We start from the raw sequence: 20,363 nt of genomic DNA on the forward strand, positions 1-20,363 counted from the left end.
GCCGTTAAACCTCAGCGGTGTGATCATCCCTCTTTATTTGTTATTTAGTGTAAAAGGCCTATTCTTAATGTTTAGGCTATTAAACTACAAAGGAGCGAAGATCCCTCTCTTTGAGAAAAGACCCACAGAAAGTCAATCTTCATACCGGAGATGTCGCGGCCGTCCAGCTGGACAGACAGACAGCTGTTTGTTCTAACAGCCAAAGTCAAGCAACACTTGGGTGTTTTTGACTCATGCAGGCAGAAATGAAGCTGGCGTGCCTACTGTTAATTCGTCATCAATCCTCGGTTCCAATTATTTTAAATAAAAGCATTTTAAATTCTCCAATAAAACCTCCATAAATCTGACATAAAACCACATCACGGCGTCCAAAAGCTGCTCTCAAACCAGAGATGTTAGATGATTTTGATACGGCGGTTACGTATTCAGCGTTTTATTGAGTCAAACAGGAAAATAGTGAATCATTTTCACTGCCTACTTCTACAAGAGAAGATGGAGAGAGGTAGTCGATTGTTTTTTTTTTTTTTTTTTTAGGAACAGTAAGCCCGACGAAAAAGTCAAATTAAGCTACTGCAGTTTAGTCTGAGACAGGCTTGGAGAAGTTTAACACTACATCTAAGGACGGAGCTGAGGAGAGCCTTTGATCAGTCTCCACCGCCGAATGAAGTTTGATGTAAATGTAAATCTACAAATTTGTTTTCTGGCCTCTCGAGCTCTACTCAATCATGCTGGCTCAAACGTTCTGGTTGGAACTTTATTCTTTGCTGGAAAAGATTTAATATTATGACATCTTTCTGTTCTTTAAATTTGCTCTATGAAAAAACGCGGGATTAATCAATCATCAGTCAGCCGGTTAAAGCCATCCCTGCATGACGGAGAGCTTACAGGTTGATAAAAATGACATCTGAACTCCTTATGAATTTGCAAATGTTCCTGTTCTGTGACAAATCTATCTGATCTCCTAGCCACATGGAAAGCAGTAGCTGTGTACTGTATATGATATGTTGTCCCTAAAGCAGCAAATATAGATATACACCGATCAGGCATAACATTATGACCACCTTCCTAATACTGTGTAGGTCTCCCTTGTGGATCATCCCACAGATACTTGATCAGTTTGGGATCTAGTGAATTTGGAGGCCAGGTCAACACCTTGTGCTGTTCTTCATGTTTTTTTTTTTAGTTGTTCCTAAAGCGTTTCTGTGGCTGCATCCTGCTGGGGATGGCTGCTGCCATCAAGGAGTGTCATTGCTATGGGGTGGGGGTGCCTGGTCTGGTCTAGGTGGGTGCTACATGTCTAAGTAACATCCACATGAATGAATGCCAGGTCCAGAAGTTTCCCAGCAGAACATTGAACTGTCACAAGATGGTTTAAATGTTATTCACTTCTCCTGTCAGTGGTCTTAATGTTGTGGCTGATCGGTGTAGTATTAAAGGTACAAAGTATAAAGCTAGTAATATTACAAAATATTAAAATTGACTAAGTCTAGTAATACTGTAACTACAAATAAGATGCCGGTCCATTCAGTGTCCATTAAACTTCAACTGATCACATCAGCCAACGTTGGACCCGTCTGACAAACCTCTGACAGGTCTTGTCTGGACGCCTGAGCGCTCTGCAGCAGTCCTTTTCATTAGTTGTCTTCCAGCCAGGTACAGCTGAAGGCCAACTCTTTCAGCCATCACCCCGAGCTGCGCTGCCAAAATACAGACGGCGAAGACTCAGAAAGGTACGAAAGAAATGAGCCGAACGGACGGGGGAAAGAAAGAAAAAAAAAAAACGTCAAATAAGAAAGACGTTCTCAGAAAACCCTGAACCTCACCCCGAGAAATGAGGACAGCACCCGGGTCGGGTTTCTGTTGAGCTGCATTGGTTCCAGCTGAAATTTCAAGCCCATAGACATCCGTGTAGAAACACACACAACACCCGCCTACACACACTCAGCGTTACCCTCACTTGGCCTCTTGACTAAAGGAGAATCTCTGCTATCACGGATCTGTCTGTTATCTGTTCTTCTATTGTTAGAGCAGCAGGAGGGAGTCACTTTTACTCCACCGTCCTCCATTTATCTTCCTGCTAGATTATCTCGACGGTGGATTTGCACCGTCGTTAACGTCCCTCTGGTAGAATGCCACGGTAAACACATTTAGGACTCGGATGGGGCAAGAGTGTATCTCCCCTGGAGATCTAGTTCAAGTCTCTCACCCAATTCATTATTCCGATTATCAAATCTCTCCTCCTACGCCGCTTGGCGCAGTATTTACACAGGTCTAACTCTTATCGGTCTAAGGGTCTAAAACCTATCGATACAGCTCGAAAGCCCCGTTTAAAACATTACTACAAATCGGACTTTGACCTTAAATACGCTTTGATATGAGGACTTCAAAATAAAAGCGCTTTGGTTTAGTTGTTTTGCAGCTTTTTATTTTCTTGGATGCAACTGAGGTCAAATTGCATTGAGGTTTTAGTTTTTTCTCTTAACTTTATATCACCAGCTGCCTTCCGGGAAGCAAAATACGGTAACTTTTGGTTTATAATGCCTGGCGAATCTTTTTAAAAAAGATAGGAAGATGAGCATTAAAGCAGTTATTATGTCCAATACAAATCCATGCAGTTAAAGTAGGTCTATAGTTAGACTCATTAACCAGATGACAGGTTTTTAAAGGCTCTTTGGGGGCAACATGGGATCAGGTTTCGTCACCAGAGGCCTTTGTAATGAATAAAGTGTTCCGTATTGTTCATCCATCAGGCTGCATACATGAACATGTCGCTGTGTGTGTGTGTGTGTGTGTGTGGAGGTTTTATTGCTCTGAGACAGTTTACTGAGCTGCTGCTCAGACTGTGGGTCAAATTTCACCTGCAATTAATGACCCAAACTCTGCACACACACACACACAAACACACAAACACACACACACAGCTGCTGTCATTTACTCATCCCGCTTGTGTGGGATGCCAAGTCAACACGGCCGTAACTTCTGTCTCTTTCTCACTGGGGCGCGGGTGCTGCGAGGCCAGCGGGGGTTCAGGGGTTGGGTAGTTGTCGTAGTCGGGCGGTTTTTGGTGATGAAACCCAACGCTCCCTCTCCGCCGCCCTGTTAGCTCCCATTTTTAGCTCTTTACCGGTCCAGCTGTGTTTATTAAAACGTTACAGAGCAGGCGGAGGTATTTATCAGCTCCCTGAATCGCCGCTGTAAAGATCCAGGCAGGCACGCACGTATTTATGCATGTCACAGTGTTAACAGTTAAAACCAGGGGGGGCAGGGGGCCCTCTGTGACATGATATTTTTTTCCCATTCCTTGACGCTGATAATGTGATATGTGGCGGGAGGGTCACCCGTTAAAATGCCTTGTCTGACAGGAAGAAAGTGCAAGAGAGGAGTGTATGAGGAGCATCCACTGCAGAAAGACCCCTGAAGCAAGGCACCCAACCCCCTGAGGTCACTGGGACGCTGCATTTAGCCGTCAGCTGCACTGCGTGTACTCTCACTACTTTAAATGCACGGATTAAATGCACAGAAAAGTATGTTAAGCACAAAGAAAATAAAGATTATTATTCTTATAGTAAGTAGCACGTTTCTCTAACAAAGAAAACAAATAATATTGATTTTATTTCAACATCTCAGGCTGGACGTGCTGGAAATGACTGCCCACCGACAACTAGTCAATTAATAAATCCATCAAATAATGCAAAAATAAATCACCAAGCATTTGCAATATTGTTTTTTTATTAGTCCTCTATGAATATAAACCTAACTTATTTGGGTTTTGGGCTGTTGACGTGCAAAAATAAGATTTTCTAGACCCAGAATTTGGAGATTACATGCCTCGCGAAGCCTGGGAACAAACTGGGATCCCTAATAAAGAAGTTGAATCCATGTTTTGGGATCTGGAATATTAGGTTTAGGCTTCTGCCACCATGATACGACTTATGATAGAAGCACAAAAAGGGCTGTATGGTTTAAAAAACTAGAACTACAGACAATAGGCCGAGTGAATAATCAGTGAATCAGCAGAGTAACTGATAACTGCAGTGATCTTGCATGCTACAGACTACAAGGCTTAAGTGTCCTGAACTGAAAACAGCTGCAATAACTGGCCGTTTCTGGATGTGTTAAGAATACGTGCTCTCTCTTTTGTTTAACCTAGAAAAAGGAGTCGTGTACGAACATGCCCCACATGCACAGCCAAACAGCCAAGTGTCCGTCAAGCCAACCGCCCCAAGAATATGTCAGATGACGGCGAGGCCCTTTCTTTTTTTTTTTTTTTCTTTTTTTTGCACGCCGAGTCGCTCGGGGCAAACGTTGAAAAGTTCAAAACACGGAGTGAGTGTCGAGCTCACTGTACGAGTCGCCCAGAGTCTGCCCTCACTGTCACCTCCCAGGCCAGAAAGCGTGTGATGAATGGCCCGCGGCTCTCATCAATCATCTGTGATTGGCCCTGATCTGCGCAGTGATTGGTTAATTAGCCTCATCTGTAACCATTACTGCACGGAGAGGCAGCTGCAGCCGAATAAAAGGAAAACAAACGAGGTGAAAAATGACACCTTCACGGGGCCGTCCTGTCACCTCGCTGCCTCCGCACAATGCCAGGAACCAGGCAGCGACTGCCGCACAGGAGCGACCGCACGCACCTGGAGACGACCAGAACCTCACAGGTAATTATACTTTGAAAATAAATATGAGAAGAAGACAAGAGCAGAGAGGACGAGGAGGAGGAGGAGGAGGAGGAGGAGGAGGACATGGGAGCCACGTCTCATCTGGCAACAGTTGCTAGTCCACTGCAGGAAGGAGAACAGCGACGTCGGCTCCAGTCGGGAAAAGTAAGAGCCGGTTATGAGATGTCAAAGGGAAATATCTGGTAACTGGGTGGCAGCTGCTCGCCAAAGTGGTGAGGCAGCTTTTCAAACGGTGCAAAGCACGGGATGGGACGTGACGGAGAGCGAAAAACCCAAGGTGGGAGAAGAAACGGACAAAAAGACGGAGGGAAAGCGAAGTAGCACGGAGCCCGAGGGGAGAGGAAGGTCAAAAAACCACCAAGACGACTTGTGCTCGTGCTCATGCTCCCTCCCGGCCAAACCTCTTCTCTGCACAGGAAATGGCTCTCTGCTGACCAGAAGGGGAGGAGATGTGTGTGTGGGGGGGGGAGGGAAGGGGCTCCGAACAGCTGTACCCACCGTGGGCCAACTCAAGGAGGGGGCACAGGCTCAGAGGAGAGGATGTAGGTCAGTCCTTAATAAAATAAAATAAAATAAATGGCCGGCTACTACATCTTTATCTTCTCCGATTTTAGTGAGAGGCTTTTCTTTCCTCCCTGGATTGCCCCGACAGAAATTTGTTCTAAATATCCAAATCCTCCAGAACCACACACGGCTAAAGGTTTCAAATAAAACTAAAAAGACCAAAGTTTAACCGCCCTTTAAGTGAAATTGAGATCAGGAGGATTTAAATTATTCTATCTGTCGATTTTTATTCTTAAGCTTCCAGCTCCCGGCGTCTATTTCATAAAAATAAAGGGCTCCATTGAGAGTAGCCGGGCAAGCTCCAGGTCTGTCCGCCCGCTCGCCCGCCCGCCCGCCTGCCTGCCTGCCTGCGACGGACACCCGATACCTGGCTGAGACGATGCCCAGCCAGCCGCACGCCTTCAGACGTCGTTAGCGCAGACACACAGCACGCCCCCCCCTGCCACCCGCAATCCATCCACAGCCAATTACAAGCAATTTCCCTGTCCTGGGTGGGGTGAGGAGAGGGAGAAGGAGAGGGAGGAAAAGCAGTTGTCAGCCTAAAGCAGACACACATGGTTCTGTTTACAGATCGCCAGTTGTTTGGTTTCGCCATGGCAACACAGGGCTGCCGGTGGCTGGATGGACATTTTCAACGTGAAACGGAGGGAGGCAGAAAAGTGGAGGGGGTGGGGGGGGGTTTGCAGTGACAGTCGCGGCCTTTGATGGTCTGCTGGGTGGGGTGAACTTTGAGCAGGAGAGATGGTTCACTTATGCATAATGTACAAACATGCGTCTGTTTCCCTTCTCTCTCCAGATCCCCTTAAAACCCCCTCCCTCAGTTCCCCTCAGCACCTCAAGCTTCTGTTTGGCTTCCCCGAAATCCTTTTTTTTTTTTTTTTTTTTTAATCGAAACAGGAGACGAGCGGCGAGGAGGGGTGCCTGATTCACCAGAGCTGGAATGTCGGCGGTTCCCACAGGAAACCTGGAGCGTTTCAAGCTACGGGTGCCCTGGACGGGCAAGTGCACACGCACGCACAAATCCAGCAACACCAGGGTTGCACAACACAACTGGTCAGTCAGAAGTAGCATAACAAAATGGAAAGTTGCTCAATATAAAAACCAACAACCAGCGTTTTACGTGCAAAGAGAATAAGAACCAGTCTTCTTCTATATATATAGTGGATAAATGTGCAGAGTCACGGAGTTCTGGAGGATTTTATTTTTCCGTCTGTAAACATTTTAAATTTAGCCCAATGTTTCTTTACACAGCAGTATTAAAGTTTATGGATAATCTTATGGTACATACATATAGAACCAGGAATATTAATACTAATATTAATATATAACAAAATCCTAAACCCTAAATTGCCCCAGAATGCAAACTAAACGTTGAATTTTGAAAGTTCTGTGATCTTCTACCGTTGAAATTTTTATCCTTGATTTAATGGTATCAAACAATAAATAAATACAATAAATGAGCAGTCAATGTTTGTTCAGTCTATAGACAGACGAATAATGACGTCATTTTGTTCTTGCATCTTGTTCTCGACCCATCAACCTTGCAGAACTTCTTTTCTCGTGTTGTGTCCGGCAACCGTTCTGCGATTGGTCAGAAATTGCAAGTGGACACGATTAATGCGGAAATGCTAGCGGCCACTCTGTGAGCTCCCAGATGCTAATATCAGCAGTGTGACCGCTAATCTCTCCTGGGTAGAGATCGTCATCCTGTGTGTGGGTGCATGCTGAATGAACGGCGTGATGCGACGGACATGGACGTCAAAACGATTGGCCGACATCCAAAAATAATAAGTAAAGCGTTTCTGGTCGTCCGTCTCCCGCATCTCCCACAATGCTTAGCGCGTGACTGCGTATGCTGCAGTGGGAGGGGCCTATGAGGACTTACCCCGGAGTTCGGCACTTGAGTTTTTCGTGAAATACAAATGACCTGGCCAAAAAGATTTTTTTTCTTGTTCTCACAGCCCTAGCAGCAAGAATAAATTTCTCGCAGGATGTGTAAGAAGCTTTAACCCTACATCCAGCTTCCTCTCTAGTCTAGAAGCCAGACCCACCAACTTCTTCATCAACATTTATTTTCTCTTTTTTTTTTTTTTGGCGGAAAGTTGCTCTAGAGTCTCTCCGTTGGGAACTGATCATGCTCCAGCAAGTCTTCAAATCTTTTGGCTTTATGCGTGCTCCAGGGAGTTGAATTTCTTTAAAACTAAATGGTTCGGATTAGTTTTAGGTATCTTCCTCATGCTGCTCTCTTCTTCTCTTTTCTACTTGAGGCCGGAAGGTAAGAGATAGAAAAAGAGAGAGAAGGGTTCCACCATATAAGCTGCTCAAGGTTTATTTTTTTCTGCCTCAGTGCTTTCTCTGGCGGTATCATGCCCTGTTTAGTAAGGTATCATGCCCTGTTTAGTAAATTTGTCTTGAGCCAGTTTGTAGTATTATTATTGACGCTGTATAAATAAAATTGAATTGAACTGAACATTTTCTGATAATAATTAAACCGGGCTACGCCATGCTAGCTTCTCACCTTCACCCTCCTTGTTTCTGTATGCCTGTGAGGTCCAGTCATTCAGGAGACAAGATAAGCCTTGTTGTTTTTCTCAAGCTGGAACAATGACAGCACCATGCGGCAGCTAGCTCTATCTTCATCCGAGTCTCTTTTTGCCAATGGAAAAAACTTCTTTATGATTGACTTTGACTGTAATTGTGTAGCTTCTAAAATTTGCTTTGCATTTACTCTGGTCCATCATCACTTCACATCTGTCAGAGAAAAACGAAAAGGACTTGTATGTCCAAAAATTAGTCAAACTTCCTACCACAGGATCCAAAAATGAATCTGTGTGGTTAGAGAGGATATGACCGACCGACAGTCTTCCAGTAACCCGACAGTGGCTGATGCTTCTCTGACGCCACTGATGCGTCCGCGCTCCGCCCTAACAGCGTGAACGACTTCACTCTGACGCAGCGACCCCACCCGTAACCTCCTCACCCCCACTCCCATCTCAAAGAGCGCCCCCCGCTACCCCCGCCACCGTCACCTTCCTAATAAAAACACGGCCCGCTGCGAGGGGTCTGCTGTCAGACATGGCAACCCGTCGAGTCTTTCATCTCCGACCTTAACCTAGCGCACACTTCGACACACATGCAGGGCCGTGTGTGCTTCCTTACGACACACACTTTCAGAAACGCTGAGCTCCGTCTGCTCCTGGACGCCGTGACCCCACTGTTCGTTTCATCTCGCCGCTCCTCCCCTCCCCTCCCCGCTCGCTGCTGGCACCATTGCGTTAACACAAACACAGTATTTCTGTCATCGTCCCCGGGCGAACGCGGCGTTCCCTTAATATCTTTCTTTCTTCTGCAGGCGTTCGGAGAATGGCGGCGGAGGCCCGGAGGCATCTGGGACATGGGTGAGTTGTGGGAAACCAGAGTGCAGTCTGTGGCCTCACAGCATGCGGCCCTCTCCCTCTCCTCCCGCTGCCCCCCCCGCTCCTTCTCTATCTCTGTTTCTCTTTTGGCAGAGAATCATAGGAGGCTTCATGCAGATCGCATATTGCGGCCTCGAATGATCTGGGAAAACATGCCCTGTTAATGCTATGTGCACATCTGAACCCTGTTCAACTCTGAAGCAGTGCACGCACGTTTTTTGGGGGGTTTTTTTCTGTGTGTATTTCTCCAGGCTTGTGTGCGGTATAACAGCGGTGTGTGCTTTACCTCCACGTAGTCCTTGGCGTGGCCCCAGTCCCTCTTGGAGTCCAGGTTGCCCAGGCTGAAGCTCTCCAGTTGGCCCAGGTGGATCTTTGCCACAGAGCGGCTGATCTTACGCGTCACAAAGTTTGCACCTAAAAACACACAAGAGAAAACGCTTTGTTGGCATCTTCTGAATTCAATTATGAATCAAACGCAGGCTATAAATGTGACAGAGGTTCAAAAACAGAGAAGAAACAAGAAGCAGATAAGTGAAATCAAGTTTAGAGATCCATACCAAACTTCTACATAACACTCCACCACTACACACACACAGCCTTCCAAACCTCCAACACTGCTCCAAGGCTTCTAGACTAGACCAATTTACCATCCTTTTCTCTAATTTTCCTTTCTTATTCAGTGTTTTGGTGTCAAATCGTGACTGGACGCCAACAGAAATCAAGCATCGGTTGGAGGGGGGGGGTTCTACAGACAGACGACAACCGAACCGGACCACCCTGGATCTGCCGGAGCAGCGTCAAGTCCAGAAAATCATCGCACTCAACAGCCAACTCATTTGCCAGAGACCTCAGCGGCGCTCTTCATCTGAGTCGACACACGTGGCGATATTATCTGTCGGGGGGGAAACTAATGACTATTTCTGTGCCGCTAGAAGGGTTAGAGGCGTTTTGGCGGGACACCGTGAGACGGTGTCGTGTTCTCTGCCGAGGAGAACTTGTGAATAAATCCAGTTTTCCAACCCAAATACAGCATTAAACAGATGGGAATCAACACTAAATATCAGGGTATCATGTCTAATAAAGCCACCATCTTAGTCTGAACTGCTTATTAGAGCTTGAGGAGTTAAAGTCTGGTTAGTCTCTTCTGTCGAATGTTCAAAAGGCTAAAGGAAGACGTTTGGGGATATGTGAAAATATAATTTCAAAGGACAGCTTGAAGCTTGCATCAAAGTCGCCTATTTTTAGCTCACACAACATCTCTACTGTACATAAATCTCCCACAACCTTGCATGAACCTCTTAAGAGCTCCTCCATGCTGTTCCTTGAAACTCATCGTGCTTAAGATGAATGTCGCCTTTTAGCCCCGCGCCCATCCCGGGCCATAATAGCACAGCTCTGTCTCGACACTGTATCCCTGTTCCCCTGACATGGAGCAGAGCCTCCGTTTAGACGCAGGAAAATCCCATGAACCCAATCATGCGAACGCACAAAATTTGTAGTAATTATTTCATAGGAAAGCGACAGCCCTGGGCCAGGCTGAGCAGAAACAGAACAGGGAAGGTTAGACACGCTTATTTAAGAAAATACAGCGCGTTGTGTGTTGGTAGCGGGTCGCATGGCCCCCGTGTCAGCGCTGCTCTGTCGCCGTGTTGAGCCGGGGCTTAATGAAGTTTAAATGGGGCTCTGTGCAGTCTTCCGACTTCCTTTCGGATCACACAACCGTTTCTATATCAACAATCAAAGCCACGTATTGTTCTCGGCTTCTTGAATCGATATTTATCTAGAAATAGCGCGTGTCCGCAAAGCGGAGATAAACTGCAGATGGAAACCCCCGTCCGATGTCAGATCCATCCTGTCTTTGCATGATCAACTCACATGGAGCCCGGGGCCGTTCTCTAACCTGGCAGGTCATCTGTTCTGGCAGATCCTGCTAGCTGTAGTCAACAATTATTCATCTGCCACTGACACATACAGCACCTGATTGTCAGTTGTGCTCTCTTGCACATCAGCCAGACAGGCTCCTGACCCGTCACAGGGTGGGTTACATTCACAATAAAGCTACACACATGTGATATAAGGATGTGTTGTGTGAGGAATATACACCGATCAGCCACAACATTAAAACCACTGACAGGAGAAGTAAATAACGTCGAACCATCTTGTGACAATTCAGTGTTCTGCTGGGAAACTTCTGGACCTGGCATTCATTGGTGTGGATGTTACTTAGACATGTAGCACCCACCTAGACCAGACCAGGGACCCCCACCCCATAGCGATGACACTCCTTGATGTCAGCAGCCATCCCCAGCAGGATGCAGCCTGACACAGACACACACACAAAAACGCTTTAGGAACAACTAAAAAAAAAAAAAACATGAAGAACAGCACAAGGTGTTGACCTGGCCTCCAAATTCACTAGATCCCAAACTGATCAAGTATCTGCAGGATGATCCACAGAGGCCCCTCCCCTCAAAGGCCCCTCCCCTAACAACATTGTGTTCCCAGACACCACAAGACACCCTCAGAAGGCCCATGCCCATGTCTGATGAGTCACCACAAGGGAGACCTACACAATATTAGAAAGGTGGTCATAATGTTATGCCTGACCAGTGTCTAGACCCAAAAAGGCAAGGCCATGTAACGAGAGCCCAGACTGCCTGTAAGGCAGAGGTTTGATTTGATCCAGCGTCCAAGTGAAACTGGAGTCTGCAGGTTAAACGCAGGTTGTCAAAACTCTGCGGAGCCGAGTTGGCTCTTAAAGAGGTGGCAGAGGCATACAGTGTAGCCCGGTGCCCCAATCACTAATAAAGTCCATTATTTCCCCCCCGAGCACACCTGTAGTCTCGTTGTAAAGCTCACACCTCTGTTTGGAGTGGCTCTGCTCCCTGCCTTCTCTAATTGGTGCGGCGCTGACCAGAGCGTGGGCCTAATGGACCGGGCCTGCCTGGCCGCGGACAAAGCCTGCTCTGTTACTGGCCCGGGTGTTAATGTGTTTCCTTTACTGGCAGCGGCACTGCAGGACGGCCAGGAGGAGGAGGAGGAGGGGGTGGAGGTGGGTGAGGGGAGAGAGGGGGAGGGCTAACAGGAGGTTCTGAGCCCAAACGGGGCAGCGGTGGCCGTTTAACCTTGCCCGCGGCCCGGCGGAAAGTCTAATAAAACCACGGGCCGTGAAAACTGAGCAGACAGCAAAACCCATGCCAGAAACTGACACTCACTCTCTTTTTTCTCTCCCCCCTTCTTTCTCTCTCTCGCTCTCATTCTCACTTAACCGTTTCTTTTCTCTCTCTCTCTTTTTTTTCCACCATTCCTTTTCGTTTTTTTGGCCAGAGAAGCAACAGGAAAAACGTAACTCGCAGGCTTCGTTGGCACAGCTGGGCTCAAGTACGGGAGGAGGAGGGAAGACGAGGAGGAGGAGGAGGAGGGTGAGAAGAAATGTATGGAGATGTCTCCCATCCAGAGCCAGAGCCAGGCCATGGGGGCCCCCCGAGACAGGACGGGGACAGGAGCTGTCAGCTTGAGGGAGAGGGGTAGTCAGGGAGGGGGACTGTGGGTTTTTAGTTATTCAACAGAATCTGTTGTTCGAAGCACGCTGCTAAAGAAAGGTGACTTATGAAGACTCAAATAGTGTGACGGCCCAGACCCTCACACACCCAGACCTCAAGATGTCTGACTCATTTATTTTACTGTCTGCGAGTGTATTTATGGGCATTTACTGATTGAGATTCAACCGCAGCGTGATATATTCAGCCCTCTCCTCTGTAACAGTTGTTTTAGAGACGTAACGTGCGGTCGAGGCCTCAGCCCCGAACGGTACATTAGCTCTGGAAAAACTGAAAAGTCGCAGCACGGCACTGAATCACGCCAAACATTTATCAAGTCGAGCCGTAATGTTAACACGCGCACAGGTAGAAAACACGGACTTCCTTCCCGAGCCAGGTCTTCTCTTCCCGCTTTGAGACCTGGCGTATGTTTTTCATCACCGTGTAAATTTGTTCCCGGGCCTCGACTCGCAGGATGTTACTAAGTTCTCCCTCGTCTTAATAAAGACCGCGGAGTGGGCTTCGCTAACCCAGACCGTTTTAATGAACCGCGTTCTAAAAATAGGCCTGCGGACTGCTTAGTTTTTCTTTAAAAAGCTGAACACAAAGACTCGTTCCAAGTATTTTCCAGATATTTGACGGAGGAGTCATTTCTGTCGTGAGCCTGTCTGAACTGGCCCACGTTTTGAAGGTGGAAAAAAAAAAAAAAAAAAAAAAAAAAAAAAGAGGGAAGGGGGGAATAGCCGAAACACAATTTCGATTGCCACAGTGTTGTCATAGAAACTCTTTGGGTTACCTCAACACAGGGTTTACACACCTGTTTTGGAACTCAACCAGAACTGCAAATCCCATAATCCCTCTCTGTCTTTGAGAAATGGCCCTGGGGAGTGAAAGGCTTTGTGGTAGATTTAAAGTGAAAAAATGCAACCCTTAATTTCCATCTCCACTCCCACACGTTCTATGATTTAGGTCTTCAAAATGAATGCATCCTCGGCTCATCTTGTTTTTTTTTTTATCTGTGCTGAGTTATGGACAAAATACTTAACTTGCAGGAGCGCTGCAAGAGCGATTTTGCAGGAGGAATCTTCATTGGGTCAGGGGTTGGCCAAATTCCACACAGACCAAAGACCTGTCAGTGTCTGCCATCATCTGCTGTTGCACAATTCACATTCTGACTGATGTTTGGAGACTCGGCGAAAAGGGGAATAGTTGCGTTTCATCCAAGATAGGTCATGCGCTCACCTCCGCCAACACAGCGTCTATTCACACCTGACAGCCTGCTGCCTGCGTTCTGGGCTGACTCAACTGACAGGGAGGGCACGGAGAGAAAGAAATGTGACGCAAGGAGATTTGGAGTGGAGCTCGAGAGTTGCGAAGTGAAAGACAAAGAACAGGAAGGTCACTTGTAAATAATTGGGTGTGATGCAAACAAAATGGATGGAGGGCACAGGGCGCGCAAAGGTGTGGAGAAAGAAAGGGGAGGTGTGGAGAAAGAGAGGGGAGTACATGATGTATGCTCTTGAACTCGAACGCTGACAGCACCACCTCCACGTTGCAGAGCCGAGAGCGAATCAGACGCTGTTTCACCCCGCTGTGGAAAACAAAGATGTAATTGTGCCTGGCAGCGTCCCGTAGTTTGACTAAATCAAAAACGCCGTAGAGCGACATCTTGAGTTTCGGTCGGCGCTTCCCGCCGGGGCTCTGCCGTGGGCCCCGGCAAACGCTGAGAGAGAGGCGACATGGCGTGCTCGACTTGTGGCGCAATTACGCCTGCTCAAAGCCAGCACTCAGTCAACAAGATTCTTGGTTGCTGCGGCGACCCGGGACAACAAACACTGATTTGTGGGCGGCGATGGGGATGAGCGAAGGTAGAAACCTCAATGTCCACGTGACATGTCTGAAACCAAGGTAGGCTGAGGTAACAAGGGGGGAAGGAAGCACCTTTGTCGAAGGCGTTGCGGGCGGAGAGGCCTCTGTCATCGGCTTTGCTTCGAGGGTTTAGACTCGGCTCTTCACCTGGCCATAGTTCAAGCTGGCGTTTAGGCTGCTTTTTCACTCAGCCCTTTTCTCATCAACACTGGATGAAACTGAAGACACAAAAAAGTGCACCGGGCTCCGTCTTAAAAGATACTGCCAAATCCCCTTGACGTCCACCGACCGAGCCATTCCCAGCCCGAAGATTTCCTTTGAAAAATAACCTTTCCCAATACACGGAAAACATATCCTCTTGCAAATCTGTCATGCGATCTGACCTTTTTCGGCTCAACCTCAACAAAAGCAGAAAGATGAGGCCAGGGCATGTAGAGGCTGAGCGACTGTATGTGTGTGTGTGTGTGTGTGTGTGTGTGTGTGTGTGTGTGTGTGCGTTTTAAAGGGCAGTGCTATTCCAACTTCCCCAATGCTAACTGGTCTTCCCTGCTAACATAACAGTATATTATTCTATACTGCCAACCGTGAACCACAGAGCTCTAAGGGAGGAGAGATGGACGGGACTTCCCCAAACAAACCAGGGGATTCAGGCTACGAGTGGAGCTGCCCCGTAGCATCATAAAAACATATCACCGTGCAACACGCTGCTCGTAACAATAAATTTAAAGAGGGTTTTGTGTTTTGTTGTGAAAATTTCGTTTTCAAGCGCCACGCGGTTTGTTGAATATAATGACCAAATAAACATATGAGCTGGTTATTTGACTTTCTGAGAGACTGGATTATTGAACTGTCTCATGTGTCACGGCAATATGGAATCTATTTAGCACCCCAGCTATCGCTAATCCCTCTCTTCAGAGTTGGTGTGGGGAATGTTTGTTATGGCTAACAACTAAGCTAACCAGAAAAGAAGCGAGCGAGCGAGCTGCGGTGTGAACCGGTCGGCGGTTGCGTTTCTTCTGTTTGCTTTCCTTCACGCTGGATTTCCACCGAGTTATTTTTCCTTCGCCGACCGTCCGATTACGACTATTTGCTGCAGCTCAGTGGAGATCAGCTGTTTGTTGGTTGAACAGTCAGGTGTTTACAGGAACGGTAAGAGAAACCAGAAGTGCATTCCTGCTTGGGTTAAGTCATCCTGAGAGCGCAGTGAGAGAAAGGAACGCTCTTTTGCTGAATGCAAACCGGAGCAAAGCCTCATTCTTCCCTGTCCAGGCGTATTCCCAGCAGCCACCAGATCACCCGACATGACACGCCACACTGTGCCGTGGACATGACTGGCCAGTGTTAAGTCCCTTTTGGCAGACACCACTTAAGACTCAGTGAGCTTGTTGTGAAAAAGGGGAAAACTCCCTCATAAACTCAAACATCTATTTGTTTCTAAAACACACACACACACACATCCAGAGGCATCCTGGGAGAATGACATCACAGCTTTTCCTGTGTGTGTGGGAGAGGAGGTGGCGTGGCAGTGATGTCCTGGGCCAGTGAAACTGACATCATGGGCGTCATTATGTGACTAATTATTCAGACATACAAGAAGGTTTGTTAAAGATAGGAGTGGTTGCGTACAGGTGAGGAACAATACTTTATTTCTTTATGCGGTGAAGAAGAAGTGACAGTGCTATTGAAACAAAGAAAAAAAAAGAAAAGAGATGTTCATGGCGTGGCCGAGTGAATGGGAGGCAGTCTTAAGTGACCTTAGATGCTTTAATAGCGTCTCTGGAGGTGAAATTTTCCCACAGTTAATCAAATTAATGTGTGAAATTCTTTAAATTTTTTAGAGATTACAGTCTTACTGTAAAGAAGTCCTCGTCTTAATTCACTAATGGTGGTTGAATTCATCTTTGACCAGGAAGATTGACCTAATTCCACACTATGCACAGACGCCATGAAGTGGATCTAATGTACAATATACAATTAAAGTTAGTTTGTTTTCAGCGTTGTAAAAGCTAAGGAGAAAGTAGTTATCCAGGGTTTTTACAGTACAGAAACATGTCTGTCTATGCAAATTTCCAACTGCAGTCCAAGGTGATAGCTTCAAAATGCTTTTATTTTGCCTGATCTGTTTGAAAACCGATTCAGCATAGAATATAAAGACAAGAAATCTTCATACTGGAACTCTCTCTTTCCAGTAATGGCGATTCAATACATGTTTGACACTCTGACCCAATTTCACACCATCCACAGACACTATGAAGTGGATATTAGCTGGAGATGTCACAATCTGGGTCATTTTTTTTTTTTAAACAATTGGTTCGGATTAGAATCGGATTTCAGCCGAGCCCGATCTTTTGTAGTTTTCAATTTTAGCTATCAAGACGTCGTCTTCTTCTTCTTCTGTCTAAGCGGCGGTTAGATAGCTTAAAAGCTGTCAAAAACTGAAGAGGAAGAATGTGATCCAAAAGCACGAGATTAAACATGTCTGCAGCGTGGAAGGACTTTAGTCTCAACGCCTACAAAAAACACAAAGGCTGCACTGAAACAACAAACACAAACACTGAACGCTGCGCCTAAAAGAAAAGATTCCTGCAGACTGCATCAAGGAGAAAAATATCCCAGAGAGTGGTACATTGACTTTGACAGCCATATTTACTGTACTTGCTACAGCTCCACGGTGCATATGTGAGAACTCGGAGAACACAAGGTAAGAAAAGCCTTTATGAATCTCCGGGAGAGGAAACTGTGTTTGTTTAAGATCAGATCGAGACTCGGTTTAGCGGATACTGAATATTAAAAGATCAATATCAGATCAGGGGGCAAAAAAGCTCTGTAGAGATCCCTTGGTCCTTTAACTAAACCAACAAAAGAACAGAAAACTGTGGCCTACGATCACAATCTTCTATTCAACATTGTTAAAACCCAATCAGTATTTATCTCAGTACATCCAGCCAGCCTCCCAGCCACCATGCCACATCCAGAAGGTTATAAAACCGCACTTCCTGCGGGCCGCAAAACCTTTTTTCCTCAAAACAACAAAGAACATGTAACCTAAGAAAATCATCCAACCATCCACCTGTTCTTCCCAAACACTCACCACTGTCCATCCTTTTGCTGTTCATAAATAAACTGTTGGAAGGACTTATTAGATTAATGGTTAATGTGCACAACATTCTTTATACTCTATAAAAGCCCAGCAACATCCTAAAAAGCAACAAAAACCTTCAGGGATGGCAAGTAAAGTATCTCACAATTTGTGGGTTATGATACAATCATACACTTCAATAATAAAAAACATGCCAGCAGGGTGTTTTGTAGGAACAAGCACCAACTCCACCCCGCAAAAATCCCTCCTGTGAGCGTCGGAGTGCGCGGCCAAACGCCCCCTCAGTGTGGCAGTGGCAGGGGTCACGGCGGGCCCCGTGGGGGCCTGGGTAAACACTGGCCGATCCAGCCAACGCAAGCGCCGCGCTGGGTTGTGCAAGGCGGCCGTGGGACATCTGGCCACATCACAGCCCAGCGTTCCTGCTTTATGAGCAACAACAGTCGTAATTTTGAGAATAGAAGCGGCGGGAGTAAAACCCGCTGGCCCGCTGGAGAAACGCTGACTGTGGACTAAATGGACTGAAGAGACAGAGAAGAAGAAAGGAGGGGAGAGAGAAAGAGTGGGTGTGTGTGACGGGAATGAGAAGGTAGAGTCAAAGAGGGAGATGAGAAACCGGGAATCAAAATGGTTAAAATCATGTTATAAAGAGGGCAGCGAGCTTTGCCCTTATAAGGTCAATATGTGGCTGTGTGGAAAAGACAGCAACAGACACCACACACCCACGATTTCACAACTTTTAAGCCTGTTTGTGTATCTCTACGGCTGCATCTCATGGTCAGGTTTTATGATTCTTAACTAGAGACGTCACAATGGCATCAAGAGACCAGTCATACAGCAAACGTTATTTATCTTAGGTCTGCCATAAACCAATCTTCTTCTTCGTCATCACCATCTTCTTTGCTGTCTTCTTTGTCGTCTTGTCTGCATCTTCTGTTTTTGATGGCAGTTGGCTAGCGTCAAAGCTACCAAAAACCCAAGTAGAAGAAGAGGAACCTATACCATCTGATTAATCATGTCTGCTGCGTGGAAGAACTTTACTCTAGAAAATTAAATCAGTCAGACAGAAACTTGTAAATTAAGCAAAGTAGATGTTTGGCGAGGTGGTAGTAGTTGATCGTCATTCAGTCTCACCAACTTGATTCAACAGCAAGTTGTACCAAGTTTCCTGGAGATGGCGTCAAGAAGAAAGATCTTCCAGAGAGGGCTAGGAAGTTCATGGCAGCGCTGGATGACCAGAACATTTCTGAAGTAGAGAACACAAGGTACCAGCTACCCTCTCCACACTACATTAACTTTGACAGAAAGATTTATTGGACTGAATCCAGTCGACTCTAGGAAAACACAAGGAAGACAAGGAAAGACTTTAGGAAGCTACAGGGGAGGTACTTTAGATTATGTAAGATTGAATCAGGACTCAGAATGGCTGATACTTAGTGTTAAAAGATTGGTATTGGATTGGGGGATAAACAAATCTGAATGGGAAAACTTCCAAATTTCCAAGCGCGATTTTGTCTGACCTGTCCAAAACCAATTTAACATACAGTATAAATCTTATAAAATAAAGAAATCTTATAATTAAAAGGCTGGCATCAGCTATGTCTGTGATAGATCCATTTTCCACTTATCCATCCCTCTGCCGTCATTCAACCCATTATTTCCACTCCCCAGTTTCACTACGTCAACTAATTCTCCCTCAGTGGGGACATCTTTGACAAACTGGCTGTAAACTACACCAGTTCCCACACCTATCTATCTGTGGTAACCCATTAGGGTTTACTGGATGACCCCTGACCTCGGCTGGGGTCGCGGCCGGGGCCTTCATTAGGGGATAAATCATAAACACCTGAGCGGCTGACCTGGGCACGGCGCTGGGGCTGCCGTCATGTGGTACTCATTTTGAGACGCGGTGGCGTGTAAATCGGGTTAAACCAGCGCCTGCGACCCTCGGGGCTCGGAGCACATATTAAAATTGTGACCACAGCACTCTGCGAGAGCGTTATGAGAAACCTGGCTCCACCGGTGAATGAATATGACTTTATATAGAGCGTGTAATTGAATACCATTGCGCAGTCCAACAATGGGTTAGCGTCTGTTTGACTGCTTTATTGTGGGTTACGCCTGTTGCATGAGCCTAAGTGATGTCAAGGTCTTTTCAGCTCGTAAATTTAACTCTACATAAAAAAAAAACTGATGAACAATAACACATTTATAATTAAGCTACATCAGTTTGGAGAGTTATTTGCTTTAAATATTATATTCCATGAATCTCAGACAACTGTTTTCAGTGACCTTTGGGTCCTATTGGTTGAGGGGAGGGGTCTCCTCTGTGGATCATCCTTGATCAGTTTGGGATCTAGTGAATTTGGAGGCCAGGTCAACACCTTGTGCTGTTTTTCATGTTTTTTTTTTTTTCAGTTGTTCCTGAAGTGTTTTTGTGTGTGTGTCTGTGTCAGGCTGCATCCTGCTGGGGATCACCATCAAGGAGTGTCATTGCTATGGGGCGGGGGTGTCTGGTCTGGTCTAGGTGGGTGCTACATGTCTAAGTAACATCCACACCAATGAATGCCAGGTCCAGAAGTTTCCCAGGAGAACATTGAATTGTCACAAGATGGTCAATGTCATTAACTTCTCCTGTCAGTGGTTTTAATGTTGTGGCTGATCGGTGTACAGCTAATATCTTATTAATATGAAAATATTGTTACCTTCTTAACGTTTTAGCGTTTAGTCATATGGTGTCAAATATTTTAGGCTTGCTGTATTTATTTTAGCTAAAGTAGGCAGGTGTCTTAGACTCAAGTGCACGGAGGACGCTGTAAACTGTAATTAGAGTTCATCCTGCGGAGGCGTATTTTGTTATTACAATCATAATGTTGTGGCTGATTGGTGTATATGCGCCATTATACTTTCGTCTTCTCCTCCTCTCAGAATGAGCTCTTCACTCACCTCTCCTCGGGCTCTCGTGGTTGAAGAGGATCCCGTTGACAGCAAACAAGTTGTAGGCCTCTCGGAAGTTCACCACGATCCAGTAGGCGTAGAGTTTAGCAGCTCCTGGGAGGAGAACAAAGACAGCAACACATTACTACCGCTTTAATATAAATGCAAACTCACAGAGAGGTGATATCACTTCAGAAGACAGGCAGACTGTTGCACAGACAGCGGACAAAACTGATTGCGTGAGTGGTAAATGTGTGAGAGG

General features: G+C 46.3%; 1 protein-coding gene across 1 annotated transcript in view; it reads right to left on the reverse strand.

The window, feature by feature from the left end:
• gmds (GDP-mannose 4,6-dehydratase) overlaps window positions 1-20,363 on the reverse strand; it is a 182,553-nt gene that overhangs the window by 95,657 nt on the left and 66,533 nt on the right. Inside the window, exons 6-7 of the mRNA XM_084547979.1 lie at window positions 20,111-20,215; window positions 8,946-9,073 (exon numbers count right to left, since the gene is read on the reverse strand). Of these exons, the coding sequence (XP_084404105.1) occupies window positions 8,946-9,073; window positions 20,111-20,215 (233 nt within the window). The remainder of the gene's footprint in view (window positions 1-8,945; window positions 9,074-20,110; window positions 20,216-20,363) is intronic.

This window comes from Chelon labrosus (genome assembly GCF_963514085.1).
Source record: "Chelon labrosus genome assembly, chromosome: 7".
In the NCBI taxonomy this organism is placed as follows: Eukaryota; Metazoa; Chordata; class Actinopteri; order Mugiliformes; family Mugilidae; genus Chelon; species Chelon labrosus.